This window comes from Osmerus eperlanus, chromosome 3 (assembly GCF_963692335.1).
Source record: "Osmerus eperlanus chromosome 3, fOsmEpe2.1, whole genome shotgun sequence".
NCBI classification, from domain to species: domain Eukaryota; kingdom Metazoa; phylum Chordata; class Actinopteri; order Osmeriformes; family Osmeridae; genus Osmerus; species Osmerus eperlanus.
Window position 1 is genome coordinate 17,104,851 of NC_085020.1, and position 27,091 is coordinate 17,131,941.

The 27,091-nt window shown below is 41.9% G+C and overlaps 4 protein-coding genes across 7 annotated transcripts; all 4 read right to left on the reverse strand.

Annotated features, from left to right (window-relative positions):
• Nucleotides 1-343: 343 nt before the first annotated feature.
• p2ry8 (P2Y receptor family member 8) lies at nucleotides 344-3,300 on the reverse strand. Of its 2 annotated transcripts, XM_062457503.1 has the most exons (4): nucleotides 3,226-3,300; nucleotides 3,050-3,073; nucleotides 1,883-2,209; nucleotides 345-1,763 (listed from the first exon to the last, which is right to left on the reverse strand). In XM_062457503.1, the coding sequence occupies exons 3-4, from the start codon at nucleotides 2,173-2,175 to the stop codon at nucleotides 1,001-1,003; spliced, it is 1,056 nt and encodes a 351-aa protein (XP_062313487.1). In that variant the 5' UTR covers nucleotides 2,176-2,209; nucleotides 3,050-3,073; nucleotides 3,226-3,300; the 3' UTR covers nucleotides 345-1,000. The 2 variants fall into 2 exon arrangements, with proteins under 2 accessions (XP_062313488.1, XP_062313487.1); XM_062457504.1 differs by lacking the exons at nucleotides 3,050-3,073; nucleotides 3,226-3,300 and having other exon boundaries at nucleotides 344-1,763; nucleotides 1,883-2,525.
• Nucleotides 3,301-6,272: 2,972 nt separating this feature from the next.
• Nucleotides 6,273-13,740, reverse strand: upf3a (UPF3A regulator of nonsense mediated mRNA decay). Of its 3 annotated transcripts, none has more exons than XM_062457507.1 (12): nucleotides 13,506-13,740; nucleotides 12,566-13,363; nucleotides 11,930-12,036; nucleotides 11,676-11,782; nucleotides 11,390-11,488; nucleotides 10,999-11,109; nucleotides 10,772-10,827; nucleotides 10,534-10,692; nucleotides 10,307-10,440; nucleotides 9,821-10,097; nucleotides 9,182-9,259; nucleotides 6,273-7,724 (listed from the first exon to the last, which is right to left on the reverse strand). In XM_062457507.1, the coding sequence occupies exons 2-12, from the start codon at nucleotides 12,704-12,706 to the stop codon at nucleotides 7,551-7,553; spliced, it is 1,443 nt and encodes a 480-aa protein (XP_062313491.1). In that variant the 5' UTR covers nucleotides 12,707-13,363; nucleotides 13,506-13,740; the 3' UTR covers nucleotides 6,273-7,550. The 3 variants fall into 3 exon arrangements, with proteins under 3 accessions (XP_062313491.1, XP_062313490.1, XP_062313492.1); XM_062457506.1 differs by having other exon boundaries at nucleotides 9,809-10,097; nucleotides 13,506-13,739; XM_062457508.1 differs by lacking the exon at nucleotides 9,182-9,259 and having other exon boundaries at nucleotides 9,809-10,097; nucleotides 13,506-13,739.
• A 1,056-nt stretch (nucleotides 13,741-14,796) lies between these two features.
• On the reverse strand, nucleotides 14,797-22,993 carry cdc16 (cell division cycle 16 homolog (S. cerevisiae)). Its single transcript, XM_062457509.1, has 18 exons — nucleotides 22,790-22,993; nucleotides 22,413-22,467; nucleotides 22,057-22,154; nucleotides 21,836-21,874; nucleotides 21,505-21,645; nucleotides 21,115-21,274; nucleotides 20,280-20,374; nucleotides 19,818-19,951; nucleotides 19,611-19,690; nucleotides 19,436-19,485; nucleotides 19,260-19,333; nucleotides 18,997-19,122; nucleotides 18,609-18,761; nucleotides 18,360-18,423; nucleotides 18,086-18,147; nucleotides 17,079-17,214; nucleotides 16,653-16,743; nucleotides 14,797-15,651 (listed from the first exon to the last, which is right to left on the reverse strand). The coding sequence occupies exons 1-18, from the start codon at nucleotides 22,835-22,837 to the stop codon at nucleotides 15,392-15,394; spliced, it is 1,866 nt and encodes a 621-aa protein (XP_062313493.1). The 5' UTR covers nucleotides 22,838-22,993; the 3' UTR covers nucleotides 14,797-15,391.
• A 212-nt stretch (nucleotides 22,994-23,205) lies between these two features.
• On the reverse strand, nucleotides 23,206-25,756 carry cfap97d2 (CFAP97 domain containing 2). Its single transcript, XM_062456151.1, has 5 exons — nucleotides 25,562-25,756; nucleotides 25,295-25,375; nucleotides 24,420-24,538; nucleotides 23,871-24,054; nucleotides 23,206-23,665 (listed from the first exon to the last, which is right to left on the reverse strand). Exons 1-5 carry the CDS (start codon nucleotides 25,655-25,657, stop codon nucleotides 23,354-23,356), a joined length of 792 nt encoding a protein of 263 aa, XP_062312135.1. The 5' UTR covers nucleotides 25,658-25,756; the 3' UTR covers nucleotides 23,206-23,353.
• Nucleotides 25,757-27,091: the final 1,335 nt, after the last annotated feature.

Here is a 27,091-nt window from a genome sequence, read left to right on the forward strand (position 1 = left end):
ACAGTTTACCCCCAAATCAAACAGGCCTAGTGCTAATTTGATGTTGCATTGATTCTGGTGTGAGATGCCGAGTTTTACAGATGTCGGCAGTAGAGATGTCGGCGTTATATATTTATATATCCTGTAAGAAAAAATATATGTATATATATTTTCTTAAGCTACTCCTTGTGAGAATGGGACAAGTATTTTCTCTACAGTAAAGTGCTCTCTTCACGCATTGCTCTCTTCACGCAAATGCAGTGCTCTCTTCACGCAAATGCATTTCTGGAAATGCATTTGCATTTGAATTTTGGTAACGATTTGCTTCCATAGTCGTAGCGTAGCACATTTATATTTTTATATAAATATATTGGGGGGAACATTTTGACCAGATTTGAATATTGGGTGGGATATATATTATGATTATGGCCTTGCTTCACGGGCAGCTGTTCCCATCGACTTTTGCCATTTTCAGTCATACCAAATTCAAGCAAAGAAGATGAAACAGCCTTCAAAGGTTCCCATTCTCTGTTCCGATAGTTTAACGTGCATTTTATTGACAAACTACATAATACAACCATACACCTTTACGAATTAGGCCTATACAAAATTCTGTTTTATAAAATATAAATGAACAATAAAATATCAGATCATGGCACTTATTAATATATTAATAAATGTTTGATATATTAACAATGTTTCTTTCTCAAAACACTAATGAATTATGTGCCAATATACAGTACTAAATACAAATGAATAAAATTATCACAAAAACTCCAACCTCAAGGGATGTTGTGTAACTGGTGTCAGTCCCTCACTTGCCCACTCCAGGGCTCAAATTAGGGTCCCCCTGATTCACGCAATGACCACCTTTCATAAACATAATTTAGCCAGCCACACCACTGAATAGCTAGCAATTTGGTGGGGCAGGTGGGCGGTATTGAGGGGTGAGTTTAACCTATTCAAGAGTTGCAATATTTTACATCTCTCGCTCTCACTGTCACTCTTCACATCTACTGGTTTAGGTCTTTACGTGAACGTAACAAACTCTGCTGTTCTCTCCTTCCTGTCCCCCAGAAGGGTACTGCGTTGACAACATGCTCTCCCTGTAGGGCTCTGACCGCCCGGTCTCCCCGCTGCTCAGACTCCTCAACCTCAATATGCGTCTCAACTTCTGACGGAACTCCTTAGATGCAAAGTAGTAGATGAAGGGATCCACACAGCTGTTGAGACAGCTGAGAGACAGAGAAAGTTTGTAGGCCATGTAGAAGGAACTATCAAAGAAGAGCCTGGCAACTGTGTGGGCTAGTAGAAGAATGTTGTTAGGGGCGAAAAAGATGGTGAAGACCAGGAGGACAGTGACGGCAAGACGTTTAGCTTTTCCCTTTTGCGCCGTTTTGGAGTCCCGGTCCAGTTTCCCAATCACGCTAATGTAGCAGAAAGATGTGACGATGAATGGGATGAGGAACAGGATAACCACAATGCAGAAGAGGAAAGCTGCCCAGGCCTTAATGGATGGAAGCATGTCCTTCTTCAGCACATCAAAGCAGGTGGTGATATCCAGTTCTGGAACGTAGAATGTCAGGTCCGTTTTCATCAGTGGGAACAGAACTGACAGAACCACGCCCCACATGAAGATGCAGCCTATCACAGCCACTGATTTCCTCTTTCGGATCTGGCGGAAAAGCATGGGCCGAACGATGCCAAGATAGCGGTCCACACTAATGGCCGTCATCGTCAGGATGGAACAGTACATGTTGGCAAAGAAGCCCAGCGTCAGGAACCTGGAAGAACAGATGATGAGATACATATGTACACAGTTAGACACACGTACATGCCCTTTGAGACACAGGTTTGGATTCTGGCCTTGGACAGGCTGTGTTGTAGATCCACTGTACACTACCTGCACAGGCCAGGGCTCAGAGTCCAGTTATAATGATTAAGCTGATAGAAGATCTGGAAGGGCAGGGCAGTCCCCAATGACAGGTCTGTCAGGGTCAGGTTGATCATGAAGATGATGGACGGAGTCTTGGGAGAGGTGCGGAAAAGGAGGAGCCACATGGATAGGCCATTTCCTGTCACGTTGACTACAGTGACAAGTATGTAGATGATGGAGATTGCGGCACTGGCCAGATGGTTCTGGAACAGGGACAGTGTGGCGTTGTCCAGTCGAGTGGTGTTGGAACTCAGAGGCATGATGGGATTTGTGGTGGTTGTAGCTGGATTGTCTCTAACAGACACAAAGACAGATTGACACAGCAGTTATCATTGTGTTTCTGTTTATTTGCCATGACACTGCAACTACAGTAAATATGAACTCATGAAGAGTGAAAAAGAGATTTTCCTCAATTACAAGAAACAAATAATATTAAAGTATCCCCCCCCTAGACTTGTATTGTATGTTTTGGTTAGTGGGTCATTACTGTTGGATAATATTATGTTGTTCAGCTGTGTATAATTACTTCATCACTTTCCTCTGTGCTAGTCAAATAAAAAGTTAAATCAACACAGCACCTTTTTGAAAAAACAGTTGCAGTGTGAGATGTGTGAAAGAGTTGGTGTGAAAACTGACATATTTGGAGAGACACCTGCTGCCTAGGTTTTATGTCTCCTTTGACAGGCTCCATGCATTTTAGTTCACACATCTGCAAGCTACATTTCTTCTGAGAAAGTTTCTCAGTTCTCTAATTACCACGTGTTTCCTCTGTTACAACCACTGTAGTTGTAAGCACACATGGCTGAAGGGAAACAACCACAAACCATGTGCGCCCTGAGGCCCCCGAGTTGCTGTGGCAAGGATCCTGAACCCACTCACTCAATACACAACTGGGATAGCCAACTCACAGCAAGAAAGGGACGGACATTAAAACAGAAGCTTACAATGTACAGTAACAAACATTATTAAGGACTGTCACTGTGTAACTTCATCTATATTTGAGGGAAAACACCTAACAGATCAATAAAAACAACATACAGTCTGTACAGCATGATAATTTAATCCCTCACTTGAATTCCTCATCAAACTATCACCGTCTCCAAATGGACAAAAATGAAATTGAATGTCACTTACTTGACAGAGACAATGTGCTTCACTCTGAATCAAGAAATGCAAATGTAAAATTTGACAAATTAATCCAGCAATTAAATTCAACTTAATTCATAAATTAAATTCAACTTAATTCATATCGCTTGACGGAAACCAACACCAATTTTAGTTTGCTCTGTCTAACAGTAAAATAAACGTACCTATTCCCACAGACTAGTCACAAAGAAAGAGTGAGCGAGCGAAAGGAAGAGTGAGGCAGTTGGGGTGGTTCCAAGGGTACTGGATGTACCAACCCTAGTTGTTCAGGAAGCTAGCACAGTTCTTTTATAATATTTCAACATGCTTGAAGTTTTTGTTGCGGGAACCTTACTTGATCACTATTATTTGATAGATGTATGAGATAACCATTCCACAATATTATGTTCACATAGACAAGATTAAGTTAATATCATGAATATTATTGTTACTACTTTGTTGTTACTATCACATGGGCCAAGGCATACAATAAAACAAATTATGACATGAACTGCCATGCTCATAATAACAGATGGAAATGTCTTGACTCAGTAGAGGGTGGAACAGGATATAAGTTTAAAGCAATACTCCTCTGAGTCATAACCAGAGTTACAGAGAGCAAGAAAGCGATAGAGATTGAATAAAAAGAGAGCAAAGCAGAGATTGTATGCATAATCTAAACGTACATCTAAACTGTTCAGTGTGTATCTGTGTGTGGGGGTTTGTTTTTTGTGTGCTCGTTCGAGGGACAAGGAATAACACATACACATAATGTACTCGTACAAGATGCACACATGCTAAATACAAACACAAAAACCCCCAAAAGAGAATAAGAAACCAGATTTGGTGTCCATGGGTGTGCTGCAACCCTTTGCTGAAGGGTGACTGATGCATGGCGTAAAACAATAACATACTTTCTCCTACTTCTTCACAAGCAAAACCACGAGGCCCACGAGGTGTGGTTTAGGTTGTCGACATCCTGGCTGTGCTAGTTGGGTGTGCTCAAGCTTTCGGCGAGAGCACAACCTTTGTTCTCTCACATATATATTATTATTGGGTGTGCTTTGCCTTCGGCAAGGGCACAACCTTTGTTCTCTCACATATATATTATTGGGTGTGCTCAAGCCTTTGGCGAGAGCACAACCTTTGTTCTCTCACATATATATTTATTTATTATTTATTGTTTATTTTCGCCCCCCTAAAACTCAGTCAATATTTGGCCTACATAGACAACCTAGGTGTCAAAAGTTTCGTCTTGGTAGCGATTGAGTTGCTTGTATTGGAATTTACGTTCCGTTGCATGGTTTAGGCTGAAGTTAAGTTTTTGTGGCGAAAAGTGAAGCTAACGGTGGCTAATTTGCTAGCCACAGTCACTGACGTTACTAACGTCACTACGTCACTAACGTCACGAAAACACGCGTGACTACCTTTGGCAGAACATTCGTTTCGCATCTGTTAACTTGGGGGATAGCTAGGCTAACTATAGCTTTACTGCAAGGCAGCTGCAGAAACGCCACAAGCAAAGAGGCCAGGGTGATAACTATTTACTCATTTTACTTTGTGATATGACACACAATTGTGATGTGTAATGTACAGTATAAGCTGATATTATTAAGGAAGTACATCTACTTTCGGAAACAGTAGTCTACTATTTCACTGAAGTATTAGCATCATGACATTAGCCTGTGTTGCCCGGGCAACACATACTACAGTGGTCTATGATGTAGCGTTATCTGTTTTCAATCGTTAAAATAAACATTCCTCACATATACATTTTCGTTGTAGGGTTTATTCTGACATTAGTAAACGATTTGTTGGTGAAATTACCATTACCTGTGGTTTCAAACCAGTGTAGCTCACTGCAACGCTGTAGCTTACGTGAGACACACTACAAAAACATCTAGCTTACACAACTGTAGGAAGTCAAACGGCGACAGAACATGTTCGGCACTCCCCTTACTTAAATCAAAAGTGATAACTATTTACTAATTTTACTTTGTGATATGACACACAATTGTGATGTGTAATGTACAATATAAGCTGATATTATTAAGGAAGTACATCTACTTTCGGAAACAGTAGTCTACTATTTCACTGAAGTATTAGCATCATGACATTAGCCTGTGTTGCCCGGGCAACACATACTACAGTGGTCTATGATGTAGCGTTATCTGTTTTCAATCGTTAAAATAAACATTCCTCACATATACATTTTCGTTGTAGGGTTTATTCTGACATTAGTAAACGATTTGTTGGTGAAATTACCATTACCTGTGGTTTCAAACCAGTGTAGCTCACTGCAACGCTGTAGCTTACGTGAGACACACTACAAAAACATCTAGCTTACACAACTGTAGGAAATCAAACGGCGACAGAACATGTTCGGCACTCCCCTTACTTAAATCAAAAGTCTATCTAACTACTAACCTGAACTTCATTGCCACAGCCTAAACGTTGTCAATCTGTTCATGAAAATAATTAATTTAATCTTAAACCGTACAACGGAACGTTAAATCCAATTCAACCAATGCAATCGCTACCAAGACGAACACAGCAGTAGTCTAGTACTGTGCCGTACTATAGTAGTACAATTTACCGGGGCAGCTTCTCCACACAGGGCTATATCGCATTTTGCGTTGTTACTGACAATGATCGCTACCAGTGAGCTTTTTATGAATGAGCGATTTTCCACTAAATAAATGTCAAGCTTATTTACGTTTTGGGGGGCATATTTTCCGTTAGCAGGATGGTACTGTTTGAATCGCGATTCCATCTTCTACTGCCGGGTAACGTCGTAGAATAATCTTCAAAGGGGGTTCTTTATTAATGAATGAATGCAATGAGTAGGCTAAATGCCTGAAAATATCATGAGAAGGGAAAAACTTAAAATGACGTTTAAGTCATAGAGATTAGGTCAATTTTTACACCGGTCTTGTAATCTTTATAAATAATAAGTATGCATTTTTATATAAAATATACAGAAATATCAGTTGTAAAAATGTGCAAAAACGGACCCCTGTGCAACCGACGCAAGCAAGCACACCCTACAATTTCCCCAGAAATTGTACCCTAGTTCTTCTTTTATCTGCTCCTCTAAGAAAGGCATGACATTATCTGATACTGTGGCAATTTGTACATTCATGCGATTTCAGCTTGATATTGCCTCCACCTAGTATTATCCATGCTATTATTGTACAAGTAAAAAATGCTGAATAAGGCACCAATATGTCCATTACAGTTTAGCTTATAGATTTATTTCACATTTTTCAAATTACTCTCATCGTGAAAACAAACCATAGTGGATGATGCTATGATACACATAATATAATAATGTGAGTCGTGTGCAAAAATATCTAAGGCATGTTACAAAGACATTACTATGTTATTACATATTAGTTACTACCTTCTCACATAAAACAGTTCAGGCATCAGGTCATTTGGATAGTTCATGTGGTAGAGAACAGCATAGAAAATGAAAATGAGAAGACAGTCACTCTCAGCACCTTCCTATTTTATTATCAATTTACTGTAAATGATCAATCCGTCACATAAACAAAAGTGTGTGATTTCTCCTGGCTCACATTTTAATTACTGCTAGGAAGGAAACTGCTTGCATCACTTATGCAAAATAAGCAGATGCTCTCTTTTCTTACATCCGGCAATAAGATTTGTAAGAATTGTCACAAGTCACAGTAAAACAAGTATATAACTAACGAAACCCACAATCCACACATTCGGTCCACTACTGCTAGTTTTTTTTGTCTCAATCACACAAATACGTACATCTGTATATACATACAATTACATTATGGATTTATTTTCTGTGGTTAAAGATATTCTACATCCAGATCCAAATACATCTTAAATATTTTAAATAAAACTTTTGCATCATATATTTTGTTTTATGATCAAATCTATAAGTCTTTCTTTAAAAACATCACAGTCGAATGGACTCTCTACAAAGGCTTATAAATCTGCTTTGTGGGTGATGAGGGCAGGCATGTGGGTTGACAGATACTGTTGGATGAGCCGCCTCAAACACATAACAACTATGGGCCCAGGTGGAATATATCAAATATAAAGCTAACTGTTATCAGGCAGTGACTTCTGAAATGTATGAGGACATTAGAAGAAGTATCATATCCAGAAACATGAAGGTTAAGTTGTGCTATTAATATCCATTGGGATCACAGCCAACATTTATATTTTACTAAAAATGGCGATTATTACAATCTAGTTGTCACTAGTGCAGCTTTTAAACTGTACTGTAAGAATGTTTCTGCTGTGACACTTTAGTTATAAAACTTGAACCTAAATTGACCTTTCATGGAATCATATTTATGAAATGAAAATACATTTGGACCGTGAAGCTGTCAGAACCATCTGTTTGTTAAAAATGAAACCTTTAAAGAACATCTAAACAGCCGGAGCTTGATGCTATTTGCCTGAAATACAATCCAATGGGGATTTGTTAAGCATCAGAGAAGCATGGATGTCAAACAAAACCCAACTACTCATCTCCACTTTTCTCTGACCCTGTTCCCATGGTAACAACCTCATAGCAAGGTTCGGGGCCAGGCTCAAGGGCATGGCTGACAGGGGGGCAGTCGAAACCTTTGCCCCCTGAGATCATGCGTTTGCGGTTACGGGCGCCAGGTTGGTACAACTGCATGGCCGGACGGTCCTGGGTGGAAACAAGAAAATGCAAGATTGTCATTTATGTGTATTAACTGTGTTATGTGTTTGCTTTCTAAGGTCTCCTTGATTGTGTGAAAAGTAAACAAAATTGCCCATTTCATGTTTTCATGCAAAGCACCTCCCTGTGATGATGACAGCTACTATATGTATTTCCTCAAATCCAGAAGAGATTTACCCTTACATGACAAATATCCATTCTTTCAACATCTAACAACGTTGAAATGAAGACCAGAGTTGATGTGTTCATATTTCAATCTTAAAACAAATGCTTTCCTCTAATGTTTTAGTACTCTTTAAAGCTTTTAGTTAAACACTCTTCGCATATTGAAAGGGAGTTACCCCATGTTGCAGGTACTAGTGCCTGTCCCTTTAAAAGCAGGGCTACCAAGTTTTACCAAAAGTTCAGAGTGAAATCTCACTCTCACAGGGGCGAAAATCTGAAATCAATTTTGGGGTGGACAAATACATACATACAAAAAAAAAAAAAAAAAGATCAAATAATCCAAGAGCAGTTCCTGGGGGTACACAACAAAGGTTGTGATGTAACACATAGGCTACATAGTGTAAAACTTTAAAATGCTTAGAATGTGTCTATATTCAGAACAAGGGCTTTCATTGCACATAAAAAATATTTAGTTATGGTTATAGTGATATATTGGGGGCAAGGGCATATAATGTTCAGCTATGATAGGGACATCAATAGTTAATGTGAGGGCGCTCAGGAAAAGATTTTGTTTCTCAGTATTTGAGCAATTTAAGTGCAGCAAAGACAGTATTAAAGCTCAAAGTAGCCCCTTTTAAACAGGCTGTTCAATGCATGAATGTTGCAATGTAACTATGTTGCAAGAGACCTTTCCCGTAACATGCATGGATCTCCAGGCAAGTGAGGATAGGTCAGTGAGTATTAAAATAGTACACTTATAAGTATATTAGTAAGTACATTAATGTTAGTATACTTACTACATAAAGTATACTTTGGAAATATACTTGATACATGATATATGTTATTTTGATAATAATTCAAATTAACTTGAAGTATACTATATATATAGTTAAGTAAAGAGTTAAGTAAAGAGTAAGCAGGTTGAATTAGGGCAGATGCTATCTGCACCTTTGTGTGGGTTCCTTGCTTGTGTCAAGAGGCTAGATAGTGTAGACATACTAGCTTGTGTAGAGACAGCAGCTAGTGTAGAGCGGATACAGTCGATGGTGTAGAGATACTAGCATGTGTAGAGAAAGTTGCTGGTGTAGAGAGGTTATCGAGTGTAAGGAGGCTAGCTTGTGTAGGAGCGCTAGCTTGTGGAGGGAGTCTAGTATGTGTAGGCAGTCCAACATGAGTAGGGTTGCTAACTTGTATAGGGATGCTAGCTTATGTGGGGATGCTAGCTTGTGTATGGAGTCTAGCTTGTATAGGGATACTAGCTTGTGTAGGGCCTTGTGTACCTTGGCTGGCAGAGACCCTCCTATCTGGTGTGTTCCCTCTGACTGCGCGGTCCCTCTGTCCTGATGCACTATCACAGACTGAGAAACATGGGTCTGGGTCAACGTTACATACTGATACACGGCCGGGGTTAATGTTACTGTACATACTGACACAAGTGCTATATCAATGTAACATACTGAGACATGGCCTGGGTCACTATCACAGACTGGAAAACATGATTTCGGGTCAATGTTACATACTGAGACGTGGCCTGGGTCAATGTTACATGGGACAATATTTAAACTTCAGCAGCTGCCGCACTAGAACTAGTAGATCTATTTTACTTATGTACTGCATAACATTGTATTGTTAAATTGTATATATGTTTGTAACACTGTGTACGATCCTGAGTCTATGGTACTCTATGGTAGTGATAATGATAACTGCCTGACATCTATTTCCAGTACACACCAGGGACATAGTGTTCTGGGCCTCAGCTTTATCAGTGAATCTACATTGGGTATGTGTATTTAGGCAGTACGGCAACAGAAAGCAATGCCAACCAGTAACCCTTACAGGAGCAAAATCATCACAGTAGGAAGAACATTACAGTAGCATCCACCAAATCCCCTGTGTCTCTTGCTCACCTTCTCGCTCACCTTGTTCCGGATTCGCTCCTTCCTGCCACCCTGATCCTCCCTGTCCTCCTTGCCCCCCTTGTCCCCCCCCTCGGTGCAGTAGTAGCCATGGTGATGGCCCTCTTTCTTAGCACGGTCGTGGCAGTAACCTTTGCCCCACTTAGTCTCCTCTTTGCGGCGCATGAACTTGTCGAACTCATAGTGGTGCCTCTGGCGTTTCCGCTCCTCGTCTCTTCCTCTGTGGTCCTTCTGTCTGCGGCTATGCTCCCGCTGCTCTTTGTCACCCTCCTGCTGACCCCTAGTCATTAAGAGTGGATAAAGGAGAAGTCAGCATCCAAATGGGATGTACAGTGAGTAAATAGTAAATACATTGATAATATAGAAAACTTGCATTTGGAGACCTTATTTAAATAGCTGTTATGTTGTAGATTTTTTTAAATCAGTACATTAGGTAAGAAACTGTGCCAGACACTAAAACTATTTTAACCACAAAGTGTAGCTTCTTACTTCTCCTTGGGTTCCTTTGACTTTGCGTGTCCGCTGGGTTTGTCCCACTTGTTTCGGTCTGTCTCTCCGCTGTCCCCTTTGTCCTTCAGTCTGTCTGAGTCTAGGTCATCATCCCTGTCACTCTTCTTCAAAAGCTGGGATCACAAGAGGAGTAATATACATATGTACTGTGAGCGGCTTCAGGTTTGTTGGTTGGTACAGTAGGGAGCAAATCAACATGCAACCACCTTGATCTTGATCTCCTTCTCCGACAGTTTCTTCTGCTTCTCAGCCTCCTTGCGTTTGCGTCTCTCCTCCTCCCTCCTCTTCCTCTTTTCATCCTCCCTCTGGCGTTTCTTCTCCAGCTCTCTGCGCCTCCTCTCCTCTCTCTTCTCGTCTCTTATCCTCTGCGGGGAAGGATTGAGACATAACACATGGACAGGAGTATACTGTAAGGGCTTCGATGAGACCTTGCACTGCTGTTACCTGCTTCTCGAGTTTCTTATTCTTGATGTACTCCAGAAGCGGCGTTGTTCTTTTGGCTGAAACAATAAGAGTCACAATCTTCACTGGTCAATGGGAATACAGCCTGTCAATTAGCTTGAATAGAAGAAACATACTTACACATGACAAATATATAATTTGAACATGAATAGCTGGAACAGAAAAATGAAATCATTACAAGTCAAACGGATTGCTGCCTGCTCCCTTACCTATGAGTTCCCTGGTCTTGGCCTCTATCTCCCCCAGCAGAGTCTCAGGGTTGGCCAGGGACTTCTCCTCATCGCAGGAGTAGCTCTCCAGGAAGCGCCGGTACTCTGGGTCTGAGGAGGAACAGGGGACAGACAAGGAGGCCACTTATAATCATACAGACCCAGAGTAGAACAGACCCAGGGGAGATTAAACCATGAATGTACTGTCAGCTTCGAACAGGCAGCTTCAATGCTGCCTGTCTGTTTGTGGTCTTTATGCTCTGCGGTCGTTAAGCGGTCATTGATGCTCTTTTATTTACAGAGTCATAAACTTAGGAGTACGGTTAACGTTCATGGTTCATGGTACCACCACATCAAATATGATTAAAGAGAGATTTGTCCATTACTGTACCTTCTTCAATGCTTCCAGCTTTGGCATCTTTCTTTTTTAACTTCTTTTTCGAAATCTTCTGGAATGGGGCGAACTCTACCACAGCTGGGTACTCCTGGCCTGGGTCAATATGAACAGGAGATGGATTATTGATGACAGATGATGCACTGATTGAACAGGTTACCATGGCACCAGACACTGTAAGGAAGAATCAATCCTTCTCTGTCTACATAAAGCAGTTAACCTGGAACAGACACCGGCCCTTTAGATTATTGTGCATAGAACACTATAACACAATGACCTGTACCTTTACTATCAATGAAAACGTAGCCATCAAAACGATCCCTAAAAAGCAAGATGTCCTCTAGGTTCTTGAAGTTGATGTAAGCTCTGGAGAACAGGTGTGGGTAGAGGCTACAGGGAGACAGCACAGAATCAAATTTTTACAAATACTGGTGGCTACTGCATCATACTTTTTTAGCTAGAGTTTTCACACCATAGATTGTTGTCATGGAAAATGTTGAAGTCTGTGCTAGGCCTAATATTCTTATCCATATCTACCTTTGGTCAGCTGGGAAAAACTCGAAGTAGTCGTAGGACGGAAGGGGACTGAGTTGCTCCTCCAACTGGTCCTTGGAAAGACTGGGTGGAAGTCGCCGGATAACCACCTTAAAAAGGAAAGAACTCGATATCGCTTGTCTACGGTAGCGATCACCAAATCTTTGGTAGCTTCATATAGAAAACGATTCAGACGATATCAAGCGTCAATAGACGCATATAAACGACATTTCCTTTAGTCCGTTTTACAATGTCTTTCCCCTATTTCTTACAACTGCATTAGTTAGATGTAATGTTCCTCAGAATCGTGTGTAGCTCTCACATAATGTGCATTTTGAACGGGCAGTAAAAAGGCTTCGTACACCATCTAGTCAAAAGCTACATAGTTAGCTACCTATAGTTGGTTACCAAATAACACTTAAAAAGAACAGCGTACTAGAACTTGAAAACTGTTTGGTAGGCTACTAGCCTAGGATAGTATGCGCATCTGTTGTCAAATCCAACAGGATGTTGTTACGGTGGTTCCGCGTCCAACGTTGTTGCTGTCCGCGGTGCTGAAATGATTCTGGCTAGCTACTGTACAACCTCCATATCTGCTCACCACAATAACGCGCCGTAATCACAACATGCTTCACTTACCTTGGTGAAAACCTCTTTCTTTTCCTCTTTTTGCTTGGAGTGTACGGACACACCGTCGGGTTCCCGTGGAATATCTTTGAATTGTATTTCAACGACGGTTTTCTCCCTACCTCCAGTTGTTTGGTCCTTTTCAGACCTCATTTCTCTCCATCTCTCTCCTCAGTCACTGACTGTTCGCGAGAGTTGGGCGCATATTATCGCGAGTTTACGAACTGGAAATAGGTTTTGAATGTTTAGTCACAAAAGTCTCACGTTTTTCTATCTACTATGAACACAATAGGAAACAGTTGGATAGTTATTTGCTGACACATACATTACACGTTGGCCATTCGCACACAGGTCCGTCTGAACACTGACAATGTTACAAAATTAAAAATTTAATTTCAATGCCGCATCATGAACTGCACACTAATTTAACAGTAGCTTATGTTAAATGGTCACGTTGTTCCAAGAAGAAAGTACCAAACCTAAGAACAGTCGGTATTTTGTAAATATGTGTTTACGGAGAAACATACATTAAGGTCAAATTAGTTACTGTCAAGACTTGCCAGTCCATTTAGTAGCTGAGTGTGGGCCATGGGCATGCTGTCTGACCATCAGTCCAGCACAATTATCTTCCGTTGCAAGCTATAGTGTCACTGCCTTCCGAGTCGCTGCCGTTGTCGTTGGAGCTGGGTTTTGCGATATCGGCCCGAGGCAGGCAAAAGGGACTAGCCGTGGTCGCGGTGCTGAACGTGCTCCATGTGTCTGGACTGGAGGGCTGGCTCAGCGACCGACCGACACTGTCGCGACATGGAACTATAAGCAGGCACAAAGACAAGCTTAATAAAATGACACGTCTTAACACGTATTACAAGGATCTATTTTGGGCGAGAATGCTAACAGTAGTTTAAGAATTTGATTGAAAAATGTGGCGGAATCCAACTCTTAATGGACTCACCACTGAGAAAGGTCTGCTTGCCGCTGCTGGTCTCCACACAGAGCCGGGGTGAGGGTCTCTCCGGGGTGGACACAGAGCTCTTGAGGCTGGGTACGAAGGTGGAGCAGGTGTCCAGGTCTCGACAAACCCGCTCTTGAGTGTAGGTTACCACTGACTTAGAGGGAGTGCAGCCCATCTCCCCAACTGCTGAAGCTGATCTCCATCAGAGGCTAAAGGGAGAGAAATTGTGAGAAGAGTGGGGGAGACATGGAAAGGAGTGGGACTGAGAGGGAATGAGACAGGAAATATCACACTAGGAGATGCGGGAGGAGAGGCTGAACAGTAAAAATAAAGGGGAGAACGATGGTTACCAAGGATGCAGAACAGCAGTGTGGTTGTCAGGGAAAGGACACAGGAGTTTGCAGTTATCTTTTGAAGCGGCTCAGAGATATAATACCAACCAATTCCCTCCTCCTCCACAGGCGCTGACCTTTGCAGGAAAAAAGGGGGCTAGGAATAGGGTCTATTGCCTGCATAGGTGACCTCACACTCAAAGCCCACTTGGGAGTGGCTCACTTAATTTGGTCTGCATCCTCTCACTTAACCCTCGTGCTGCCTTCGGGTCACATGACCCAAAGGTTCATAACGAACCATCGTTGTGTTTACCCAATTTTACCCAATACAAAAACAAATAAAAATAATTTTCTTTTAACCATCGCAATGTGGGGGGTCTGAGACAGCCCAACGGTTAAAAGAAAATGATTCACTTTGTTTTGGTATGCGGTAAAGTTGTCGCAATACGACGGTGGGTCACAATGACTGATGGGTCAGAATGACCCGAAGATAACACAAGGGTTAATTTGGTCTGCATCCTAGCAGCTCTGGAGGGGTTGCTAAACAAATACACTACAGCAGACACACACACAGGCATACTTCAACAAGTGTGTAGAAGCCAGGGTGGGGGGATGAGTGGATGTTCGGCCAAATATGGGCATGAGCTATATCAATACAATATCAGTCGGCTCAAATGGGATATCAATATGAAACTGCTGTTGACCAACTATAAAAAAAACACACTGCAGGGATAAGGTCATTTCCTTGAGGCTATAGCTAGCAACAATTATCCATGCTTCCAATGACCAGCATGTTACAACATCACTGTACTTATATGCACTATTTCTGTACGTTTTGGAAAAGTTTGCAAAATGAATTAAATGTAAATCACCAACCAGGTTCTGTGATAATTATCCTAAAATTAAACTGGACAAAAAAAAGGAGTCACCCGCAAGGATTAGACAAAGAACTCGCCATAAAAAGATAAACATATGGTTTATTGTATTAACTGATATTCCTTTTCACCAAAAGTCTTGCGTTGAGACAGTTTTGTTTATTGAAAAATCCACAGGTTAGCAAGGCCAAGAGGTATGAAGACAGTCTGCTAGTAGATGTTGTGGGGAGTGTTGCAGCATTCTCTCTGTTCAGTCACAAACGTAGGATCAACGACGTCTCCTTCCTCACCCTAGACCCAGAACCAAACCAAGCCCCGTCCACCTCTCCAGGCTATCCTCGGCTTCCCATTCACAATCAACGAATAACTGTAAGTCACACTATCTATCCATCCAGCCATGCATATTGAATCTCACAGCTGAGACAAGTCTTAGTCGAAAAGGTCTACACAGAGTTGATACACAGAGTTCCCCCTGTATCTTACTCTCTATATTACACCTCTCCAGAGAGCCGATGACATCATTTGACTATCCCAGTCATTTTAGATGGCGTAGACGGGGAATCAAAACTGATGCTGGGGAGGAGAAGAGCCAAGAGGTTTGGTTGGGATCTGGTCACAGTCAGGTGTCCTCGCTAGCTCCCTGTGACATCAGCCACACCTTTCTCGTCACAGGGTGTCATCATGTGCTAGTGTCGGACATGGAGGTCTCAAGCATCATGTCGCTCTCGTACATGTCACACTCTAGGGGGAGCGAGCGCCGAAGGGGCGTGTCCAGTGAGGCTTTGTCTTGATTGGACGGGGGCGTTTCCAATGACATGGCGCTGCTGTCGTCTAGTGTGGGCGTGGCACGGGCATCGCCGGGTTCTGTCGAGGTGTTCAGCATCTTGATCAGTGCCGGTGTGCTCAGGCTCCCTCGGACCTTGTCCTTGATGTCTGTCCCTAAGAGACATATCATAACATTAATACATTATCCCTGATGTGTGTCCCTAAGAGACATAATATAACATTTATACATTATCCTTGATGTCTGTCCCTAAGAGACATATCATAACATTAATACATTATCCCTGATGTGTGTCCCTAAGAGACATAATATAACATTTATACATTATCCTTGATGTCTGTCCCTAAGAGATATATCATAACATTTATACATCCTCCTTGATGTCTATCCCTTAGAGACATCATAACATTTACAGACGTGCTCAAATTTGTTGGTTCCCTTACAGCGCATTGCAATAATGCTTCATTCCACTGGAAAAGTGATCACACATTAAGAGCTATTGCATCATGTATACTTATGAGAAGCTGTGAAAATAAATGAATTATTGCTCATTCTACAAAGATATTCTAAAATGGCCTGGACACATTTGTTGGTACCCCTTAAAAATATATTATAATAATTGGATTATAGTGATTTTCCAAACCAATTCATTTGTTTCTTTAAATTAGTATCCAATCTTGTAATCAGTCATTCAGCCTCTTTAAATGGAGGAAAGTAGTCACTGTGCCATTTGGTATAATTTTGTGCACCGCACTGAACATGGACCAGAGAACACAAAAGAGAGTTGTCTGACGAGATCAGAAAGAAAATAAAAGACAATCATGTTAAAGGTAAAGGCTACAAGACCATCTCCAAGTAGCTTCATGTTCCTGTGACAACTGTTGCAAATATAATGAGGAAGTTCAAGGTCCATGGACCTGGAGCCAGCCTCCCTGGGCGAGGGCAGAAAGAGGAACATCCCTTCAAAGCTACTTTGTCCCTCACAGACTTATGGAATCAGAATTTATTGCCAAGTAGTAGTACACATACGAGGAATTTACCTATTATAACATGTATACATTATCCTTGATGTATGCCTCTAACATACATTATTCATGACCATTTATGTTCGTCCTTTAGAGACACATTTATATAGTGTGATATATATATTTTTTACCTATATAGGCATCCGTGTCACCGATGTACATCTCAATACAATGGCCAAGCATCATCACAGAGAATGTGTCATCTCTCTTCAGTCCGAGTGCCTGCAGAAGGGACAAACCCTTGATTATTATTATTATTAGGAGAGATATGGGGACAACCAGGGACACAGTTGATATTTATATACTAAAAGAAGAGACACACAACTAAGTACATTAAATGACTGCCATGTATTCTCAGCTAGGTGGGTATCCTTCAGACTAGTCTTGATTAGTATCCCAACTACCTTTCAACCCAGTGTGTTGGACAACGGCACTACAAAAGTTACCTTATGGACTTCAGCAGCTGTGCACAAGTTTAGCACACAAGTAGGGCTGTCAAGTAAAAAAAACTATTTGTGATTACTGGCTTACACGAGGGAGTCTAAAACTCTCAGTACCGTGTGAAAGTAGTCGATGGCACTCTCAAAGTCTCCCATGAGGCTGTGCACGTATCCAATGGCTGAATAGGTAGAGGCATGCTGTGGGATCAGCACCAGAGCTTGGCGGTGGTACTCCAAGGCCTGCTCGTACTTCCTGTTAGAAAAAGGCAAGAGAGACAATCAGAAAACCTGCTACGGTCCACCTGGGATGAGGCCAGCCAATCACTGCCCTTAGTTTTCTGGGAACTTTTAAAGGCTTGTGATGACAGTGTAATTAATACTGATTAGCCAGAGGACGGACAATGGGACTAAACCTAGGGTGAATGTTATAAGTAGATCTTTATAATCACACAAAGCATCAAGGTGTTCAGAGTAAATTTAAGGTGCATGATTTAGACAAAGAGGGATTTATATCGTTTATAATAATAGTCTGTGAAAATAACCAAACATGTTATGTCATCATACGTCACAAAATGACTGGATAACACAATGGAAGAGTTAATATATTGCAGACTTCATTTGAGACAAAAGTCATCAAATGGACAGCTGAATAAACTCACACGTGCATGCAAAACCCTTCTTTAAATGAAATACAGCGCAACCTTTCAAAACAGCCACTTGGTCTGAACGCTATGGGTTCTGCCAGCCTCCTCTAGCCGCAGAGTGGCTCTGCATAATTCATTAGAGGATCTTTGCATGAATTCTCAATGCGCGGCCTATTTCCGTAGAAAGACATGTCTCTGAAAATAGTCAGTGGAGAGTGTGGAGAACGAGAGAGGGAGGGAGGAGGGAAAGAGAGAAAGCACCCTTCTACTGCTTTCTCCCCAGGCCCTCTACCTGGATAAACAGGATCAGGTGTCCCCCTGTTGTTTCTAACAGCACATCTGGTTTGATGTGCTGAGAGGACCGTCTCCTGCCTCTAGTGCTTACCTCACCTCAAGCCCCTTTGAGATAAAGAGCTGTGATGTCAGAGACGACACACGCATGACGTTGGCGACGGGGGGACTTAAATCACACTGACTTACTTCAGCTTGCGACACACATGACCCAAGTTGTTGAGAAGCGGCTCCCATTTGTCGACTGTGACCTGCAGGCAGAGCGTCCAGACAATAATGAGTTAACATCAGGAGAGCAGAGTAGTTGCAACAGGGCTTCATTATTTATATATTTTTATTTATGTATTATTCCTGTGAGATTTCAAGTAGTAAAGCCTATCAAGTAAGAATGTCATTGTTCTGTGTGTACATGTATTCCAGTCCTTATTACAATAAACCGACTTGAATTTGAATTATACATTACTTCATTCCCAATGGCCTTGATCTTGTCCATGGCATCAAGGAACAACTTCTCAGCTGTTTTCCAGCTGTACAAGTAGATTTGGGAACAATAGAAAGCAATTAGAAGTATTTTTATTTGAATGTGTGTATGTTTTGCTCCAGCAGATGTCATGTGAGTCTGTATGCACATGTTGTACATCTGTTTGTGGGTGTTCGAGTGCACACTGATGCAGATCATTCCTGTGTGTGTGTGTGTACACAAGTGACTCACTCTCCATTCTGGAAGGCGACAACCGCCACCTCGTGCATGACAAAGGGGTCCTCGGGGGCGATGCTGAGTGCCTGGCTGAAGAAGCGCTCAGCAAGCTTGGAGTTGTTGGTCAGACCGTACTCTAGGCCGATGTACAACATGGGCAGGTGGCACCTGGGAGGGCGGGGAGGGTAAGGAGGGGGGCCTGCTTAATTCTTCTGACGTTTGGCTGGAGCAATTCAAAGCTACTTTGCTAGCTAGTTGTGCTACCTATTCAAGATGTTAAGTTCCTTTCCTACATTTCGTCCCCCAAGTTGTGTTCTAAAAATGCGCTGCTGTATCTTCACTATCCACGCGTCTCGTCAGGCCTAGGTCCCCCTTACGCGACCCCTCGTAGCCCCACACGTACCCCTTCATCAGCTGGGCGGCAGTGAAGTAGGCCGCCATGGCCTGGTCGTGTTCACTCTCCACGGCAAACGAGTGTCCGTAGGCGATCCAGGCTGGACCGTAGGTCCGCTCCAGGGTGGTGGCCTTGCTGTGGGACAAAGTGGCCACAGTCAGTTGGAGAGCCAGAGACCCGCATCACCGGGGCACATTCCCAGGCAAAGGTGTGTGCACGCGGTGACTGTGTTGTGAGGCAATGTTTGGTGCAGTGGGTTCGATCCAGCGTACCTAAGGTATCTACGTGCGTGTTCGTTCTTGTGTCCGACCATCAGATAGTAGCATCCCACTGCGAACCACGAAACCTGAAAACAAATATATACATCCAAATGTTTGCGTAGAAATTACAATTTGCTTCTGTTCACTTTTGAGACCAGTGCATGTAGAACTCAAGAGGGTGTACTTACTGGGTTGTTGGGATACAGGTCTACCAACTTGTGTGAGAGATAGAACAATTCTGGGAAGAATACAAATGAACCGTCAACAGGATACAAACAATTGTGTTTCTAATGCATCTGTTTTAAGCAATGGAATGATAGAACTTGATTTACGGGCGGCTAAAACTGCTGTGTTGGATCTTACCATTTGCCTTACTGAGCTCGACCAGAGTGCCGATGTGGACAGGTAAACAGTTAGCATGGAATGGATCCTTCACCATCACCCTGGGACAGACGGGGACCAACACTTCGGATGAACTCAACCAATTCAACTCACAACTCTGAATTCAAGATATGGATCAGGCGGAGGATGGAGAGCACAGTGCCTGGGAGCAGACAGGTACGGCCTTACATAGACGTGAGTTTGTAGCACATCTTGAAGTCACAGTTGTAGTAATGCCTCTCAGCCAGCGAGACGACCACGTCCAGGTTGTCCTGGAGACCATGGACCATGTCTGGGACCACCATGTCACTAGGCTTGTTGTACTGGGGAGGACAGACAAGGGTCGTGGACGGCAGGGAAGTGGACATGAGAAAGAGGAGGAGAAAGGACATGGACATGGGGGCAGAATTTACATGGAGAGGGATGACAAAAGCATACAATAACATTGTCGCTGACCTGAGGACCCATAAAGCTCGCTGTAGCTATCTACAAATAATTCAACAAGGTTAGTTCATTATAGAGATGAATTGATACCCAACTGCACGGTTCTGAAATGAATCACAAATAAAACAAAGGCAGTGATTTTCAGTGATGTTCCATCAAATGAAACAGGAATATCACCACTGATCCGAGCAGGTTAGGTCTCCATACCTTCTTTAACTTGTTTTCAAAGAGGAAGTGAAGCAGTTCCTCTTCCTCCTCGGTGCACTGTTGACTCAGAGGAAGAGCATCCAGGAAGTCTTTTTCTAAATAGACATAAAAAAATGACGACAACATCAATTAGGCTTACTGAGAAAAGATGCGTGCGGTGATGCGCATTGTGTTGTTATCTCATCTCTTATCTCATACATTTGCATTTATATTCTAAATCACTAGGCAACTCCAACCCTGGGACCATATGCTTCTTACGTTCACCCTAAGTTTACTCTCAATCAGTGCCAAGTCTGGCCAATTAGTATGAGTGGCATTGTCATCACAAGCCATTAAATGTTCCCAGGAAACTAGGGAAGCAGGCCCTCTGACTGGCTGGCTCTGTCCCAGGTGGACAGCTCTTCTGGTTCTTTCATTTTGTTTTGATACATTTAACTCAATGAGACTACGGGTTACAGCTGGGTTAGGCAAGTTTTGTGAAGCTAGCTATTTTAGATTCTGTTTGACACGATTCAACCCAAAATATCCCACCGCCTCCCTTCAAAGCAACTCCCACAAAACTGCAGGGGCAGAGTGTGCGCATCCAGGTTGGCAGGTAGGCAATCATTAGTCAGGGTACGGCCTAATTACTTGTTGTGTTTATTACAGTCTTGCGACACCCACAGATGTCGTATTGATTCAATATGACCGTCAAACCTTTATATGTATTGGTTGCTATCAAGACGTTTATTTTGGCAAATATGACAAAAAGTGCTTCTCAAACACATTAGATACCCTCTGCCTTTAAGTAAAGGTGGATATAAATGGAATGTGTCCCGCCCTCCCGGCCTCTCACCCTCCTGTGCGGTCAGCATGTGGTGGGACGTGAGAAGGTCAAAGGCTTCAAAGCAGTACACGTCCAGCTTCAAGGCCTCTTTGTAGCTGGAGGTGGCCAGCAACCGGTTGTCCATGGCATCATAGATTTTCCCTCGCAGGAGACAGATTGAGCTGTTTATCTGAGAGATGAGAGACAGATAGATATTTGGTGTGTGAGTTCTTGTATCAAGATGACACACACTTAAAGCTGGAATGAAATATCATTTTCATTCTGAAGATGGGTAGAGTGTATGAGAGACCTGAATCCAGATGTATGATTTATCAAGAGCGAACAAATAACCAAGACTACAACATTCGGTGATCAGGAGACTTTGTGAAAAGCAGCCTCCCAGTCAGGGTTGAGACTCACAGAGGCAGTAGACATCTCCCAGTCTTTTCCTGACTCTCGAACGCTATTGTCCTCCTTCCCACTGCGGTCCAGCAGCTTCTTACTGGCAGGCTCCTCCATGTCCAGTATGTCCAGGGCCTGCTGAAACTCTTTGGCAGCATACTGGGGAAACACACAGCTCAGAGTATAAACAGACAGAATACCTGAGAAAAACACACAGCTCACAGTTTAAACAGGTTGAATACTGGCTCAAGCATAAACTGAGCTAAAACATCAAACAGGAGGCATACTGGTGAAACCCACTCAATAAATCACATTATTACCATAACTATAGAGTATTGTTCATACTTACATGGCACCTAGCAGCTAGATATTGACAAGCTCCATACAACTGAGGGTGAGAAGAAAAAGTAGTACTGCACATTAAATGTCATATTATCAAGATCTTGTTCATAGCATGATATTAAGGTCAAAATGCCATTTTAAAATAAGAGAGCTGCTTTGGTAGGCAGAAACATCTGGTTTAATACATTTCCCCATGTTTTAGTACCTGGAGTGCAAGTGAGGTCTTACCTTGTCTAGTTTGCGTGAGCGTAGGGCATGCGAGGCTCTGTGGTACTGTGAGGTGAGGTAAAGGCACTGTGCGAGCCAGTAGATGTCCTGTGGGTCTTCTATTTAAGGAAGGGAGACCAGGGTGAATAGTTACCTAGAGCCAAGCTATAGTCCTATAGTGACTCGGTCCACAATCAACCAACCAATGGCCCACAATATGAATCATAGTGAAGCCGGACTGAAGTCTTTTGATGTGGTAAACCCTAAAAAACTAGAGATGGAACACCAGGAAATGAACTGTCTTTGTTTTTTGTCTCATCACAACTCTTTAGAAGTAGTCAGTAGTAAATAGTAAACAGCCGATAGTAGATACTTACCATGTGAAAGGGATGCTATCTTATCCGCCCAAAACAGAGCACTCTGATATTGTTGCTGTAAACAAAAATAGAGAGGTCACGCTGTGCCACATCAAACATTAATTTATGGTCATGATGTGGACAGATGACGAAGAAAGAAATGGCAAGCTAGCTATCTTGTTGACGTACGTGTTGTGTTAATTAAGTTTTATCAGCTATTTAGTTTGCTTGCCACCTCTTAAAATAGTTAAAAGGCAATATCTGCACTAGCTTAGCTAGTACAGTATACTATTAAAACAGATACCAGCTGAAGTTAGCACTAGCAATGTAGCAGACGACTGACTACTGTAAACGAGCTAGCTAGCTCTACTACTACACTTAAACAACCCGATTCTTACCTGATCAATGTAGTGCCGTACACGTTTTCGAAGTCTATCAAGATTCATTGTGAGTTATCTACCTGTCGCTTTGTAATTCAAAAGTGTATCATCATCATGCAGTTACTGACTAGCTAGCAACGACAAATTTTAAGCATTCGCTAATTCGCTAGGCACGCAGAGACAAACCCGCGGCTTCTATTGCATTGAGTGTTTTGCTCTTAGAATTCCGCAGAAACGTTTACTATGAAATTACAGTTCCTAGTTTATATATGAATGTTTGTAGGCATGGCCTATTTCAGTATTTATAAAAGTGCACACACATTTTCTACATAAAATAGTATAAAAAAGTACCTCTTCTATTTTATTTCCCATTTTTATTCTAATTGTTCACTTCTGACAATTGTAACATTTCTTAAGTTGAATGAGGTGGTAAATCTTGAATTCCCCTGTAGGGTAACCCAGGAAAACAAAATGTATCTGTATAAAATCACAGTACAAAAGCACACAAATTGACTTTCATTACATTGAGAGAAAATCTAATCATGATATAAAAAGCCCTTTTCAGCCAGTCCCATCTGCACTCTATGTGATCTGTGACTCTCGACTACTAGGTGTGCTCTCTGAGTTGGGGGTGTCAGTTGAGGAATCTTTGCCAGAGTTGTCAGGAGCAGCAGCAGTGTCCTGCTGGTTGCCTCTTTCTTCCTGGACCTGCACCTTGGAAGAACGCTCCATCTCTTCATCCCCCTTGGTACTTGTGTGTGAGTGGCATTGAGGACTGGGTTCTGGTGCCTCAGGCCTACTCTCCTCCTCAGTATCCCTGCCACTGCTACTCTGGCTGGGCTCCGTGTCTGACTGGAATCCCCCTCTCTGGGAGCGATGGCTGGTGGAGGAGGCCTTGGAAGTACAGACAGTTTCCATAGGTTTAGTAAATTAAACCACATTGTGTTACTTTTAAGTGTTGATAAGAACTTTCCCCATGACATGCCTCTTACTCATGGTTGTGAAACTGGATAACTTGATTAGGATATGCAAGTATAACTTGAATTAGGGTTTGCAAAGGATAAACTACATCTATTTATCATTTATGACGAAAAGGCACCTTTTTGTCAGGGGCTGTTCTCGGGAAGATTCCAATGCTCTCCATTAGTTTGCAGGTCCTGAGCCAGTCGTGGTGCCAGTCCTTGGCTCTGTAATGAGGCTGGCACTGGGCGAGACGCTGCACGATTAGCTGATTGTCCAGGGTGATGCGCCGCAGCTCCTGCTTTCGTCTCTCTCTGCTCAAACTACACAGACAAGAGAAGAGGGTGAGCCTGGGCTAGGTTACATCTGGCTGTGGGAACTTGCTCTTGAGAGTCCCTGCAAAGTCGTTGCTAATTAGCTGAAACGCTCCCATGAAATCCCAATCAAGGGTAGTCTTAAAAATAAATAAATGAAAGAGTGAATCATTGAATCACTCAAATAAATACGGGGTGTTTAAAGTGACTTCACTATTTGCCTATTATTCTTCTACTGCGATGATCTGTGAAAACAATATGAAATCTGATCGAGACGACAAGTGTTCTCAGGTTAGTGCAAGTGAATGGAATTCATGTCACTTGTTTTCCCTAGTTCATCAAAAGACAACAGACGCCAAACACACCTAACCAACCTCTTGTGGTCATAATCATTCTGGTTATCTATCCGTCCAGTGGTTCTCATGATGTGAGATATCTTCTCCAGCAGCATGTTGTTTTCCCTTTGTATTTTGCTCATCTGCTCCTCTTCAAGCTTTACACGGATGAAAGCAACAGAGTGGAAAGCAAAATAAGACATGACAATATAATTCCATTTAAATAGGCTAATTCCTAAAAAGTATGAAGACATCACTCAGCCGAAGACCCCCTCCAATCAAAAATGTGACAACAAGCTTGGACCCCTTGTGGCTAATAATTATAAACATAGTCTTTTGCCTGTTAGTACAACAATACTAACAGGCACAGTACAACTGGCCTCCAGCTCGGCCCCCCCAGTTGAAAAGGGATAGAACCATTCCTGAATGTATTAACACGTACTGTGTTTCTGAAATGCTCATTTCCGTTGACATTAGATATTTATGTTTCACAGTCACTAACGTTGAGCCAACCACAGCCAGGACAAGCTAACACACTAATAAACTAATAAAATGCTTTCTACACTTGCCTACCATACTGATAAGTCTGTCAATCGTTGATTTTGGTGCACAACAGATTCTTCATCTGAGTCTATGTCTGATGATTGATGCACGAGGCCTGTGATATTTGCATATTTGAATACTCATAGATCCAGTATTTTTCAATGAGGGAAACATATTAGATGTGCTTCCAGCCTCTTTTCTGTTTTTTTAAATGCTTTCTACGTGGGAAAACCATGTTAAACAAAATGTTAATCAAAGCAGAATATAAAAAATGTCTGTTGGGGGACTAAACATTACAATCTTTGCTGCCAACTAGTGGTTTTATCTTGATTGGTATTAAATGATAATGCTAAATGAAGATTACATGTTACCTTTTTCTTCTTCATCTTGTTAGAAAGGTGTTCATATGATGTTGGTGGAGTTGTATCAAGTGTCGATTTAGCTGAAACCACCTTGAAAAGTAAAACACACATCAATGAAAATAAAAAATGTTAAAAGCTTTATCTCAACCCTTTTATTGCATGTTTATTTTTTTCATAACTCCTCTCGCAAAGACAATTCAGTTGATTGCATACAAGGTAAGTCAATTATGCTAGAGAAGGCCATGATACAGTGACCGTGTGCCGTGAATATCTTACATTTCTCCTGTGCATTTCATAGGAGGTTTTGTCCCATCTCTGCTGCAGGTATCTGTTTCCAGTGGGAAGCAGAGATTGGTACACCAACTGTTGCATGGCTATTTCCTGTGGATGAATCAGTCAAAGCTCAATTTAGTAATGACAACGTCTTGAAGATTTCCTCATATAGCTGCCTACCAGCTCTGCCCTCTCTCTTCTCCACTAGTCTATTGAGCTCGGAGACTGCAGTGTTTATTGCCTGTCATACAAAAGTTACCATGACAGCAGCTGCACTGAGAGATGAATGAAGAAGGGCTTAAAACGTTTTGCTTGCTTAAGCAGCTTCACACAGGGACACAGCAGAGAGGGCCTTAATGAAGGGTAAACAGAAGTACAATTTAGTAATGATAACATGTTGTGTGTATGTCTTGTTAATAATTTACTAATAATATAACGATAGATAAATAGTATTTTCAGCACAACCAAACATTTTAACACCAGAAATACTCTTCCATCTTAGAAACTTTCATTGGTTTACTTATGCTTATACTGAGGATCATAGCTAATTACATGTCCTTAGTAACAGTTACCAGGAAGCTAAACTAGCGTCAATACAAAGGTCATAATACAAGGTATTTACTAAGCCTCCCTGGGAGGTCATAAATCACGTGTTTAGAAAGCAGAAGTGCACTGATTCTAGTCCAAAACATTATTTAATGACACATTCAGACTTTTAGATAATTAAAAGTTATAAATATGATACTAAATGTTGCTTTTGGGAAATACATAAAAAGTGCTTGGGACCTAGCAATAAACAGTGGTAAGGATCTATGAAGATACAACATGAACAGTATGGTGAAGATGGTGAAACCAGAGCCATAGAGATACATTTCTCTCAATGGCTCTGACAGTGAAACGTCTTTTGAGACTCTGAGGTGATCAGTCGCTAAAGGAGTTTAAGAGGACAATGTTTCCACCTGCTGGCCAGAACTAGGACTTGCATGTACAGTTCTGGTTAGAATAATTGCTGGTCATCCCTAGAAAAAAGTGTACATTCGGAGTTCCATCTACAGTTATGAGAAAACACTACTCTTAATGTGCATTTTATTCAACATGGCCATTTGAAGCAACAGTCAGAGTGCTGTATACATTCAGTTGTCACATATGTCTACTAGTCTTATATACAGGACAGTGTATTATGTGTATGCAGAGACTTGTTCAATGTGAACACCATCTAGAGTAACCAACCCATCTCAATAGAGACATTCCATTTGTAAAATAATGTATTTGGTCTTATCAGAATTCGACATTATTTTGAACTTATTGAACAGTTTCTGTAAATCTGTTTCATCAACGAATAGCAGGGGCCTGGTCAGTCACGGTGGCAGTAGCATACACCACTGTCACTAGCGTAAAGCTACATACCACATCAACCTTCAAAATTCAAAGCTGAATGAGAAACACTTATATGAACTGTTACATCATGTTAACATCAACACTGTGCGAATCCTTATAATCCCCCCCCTCCTCCTCTTCCCATCAGAGATCGTT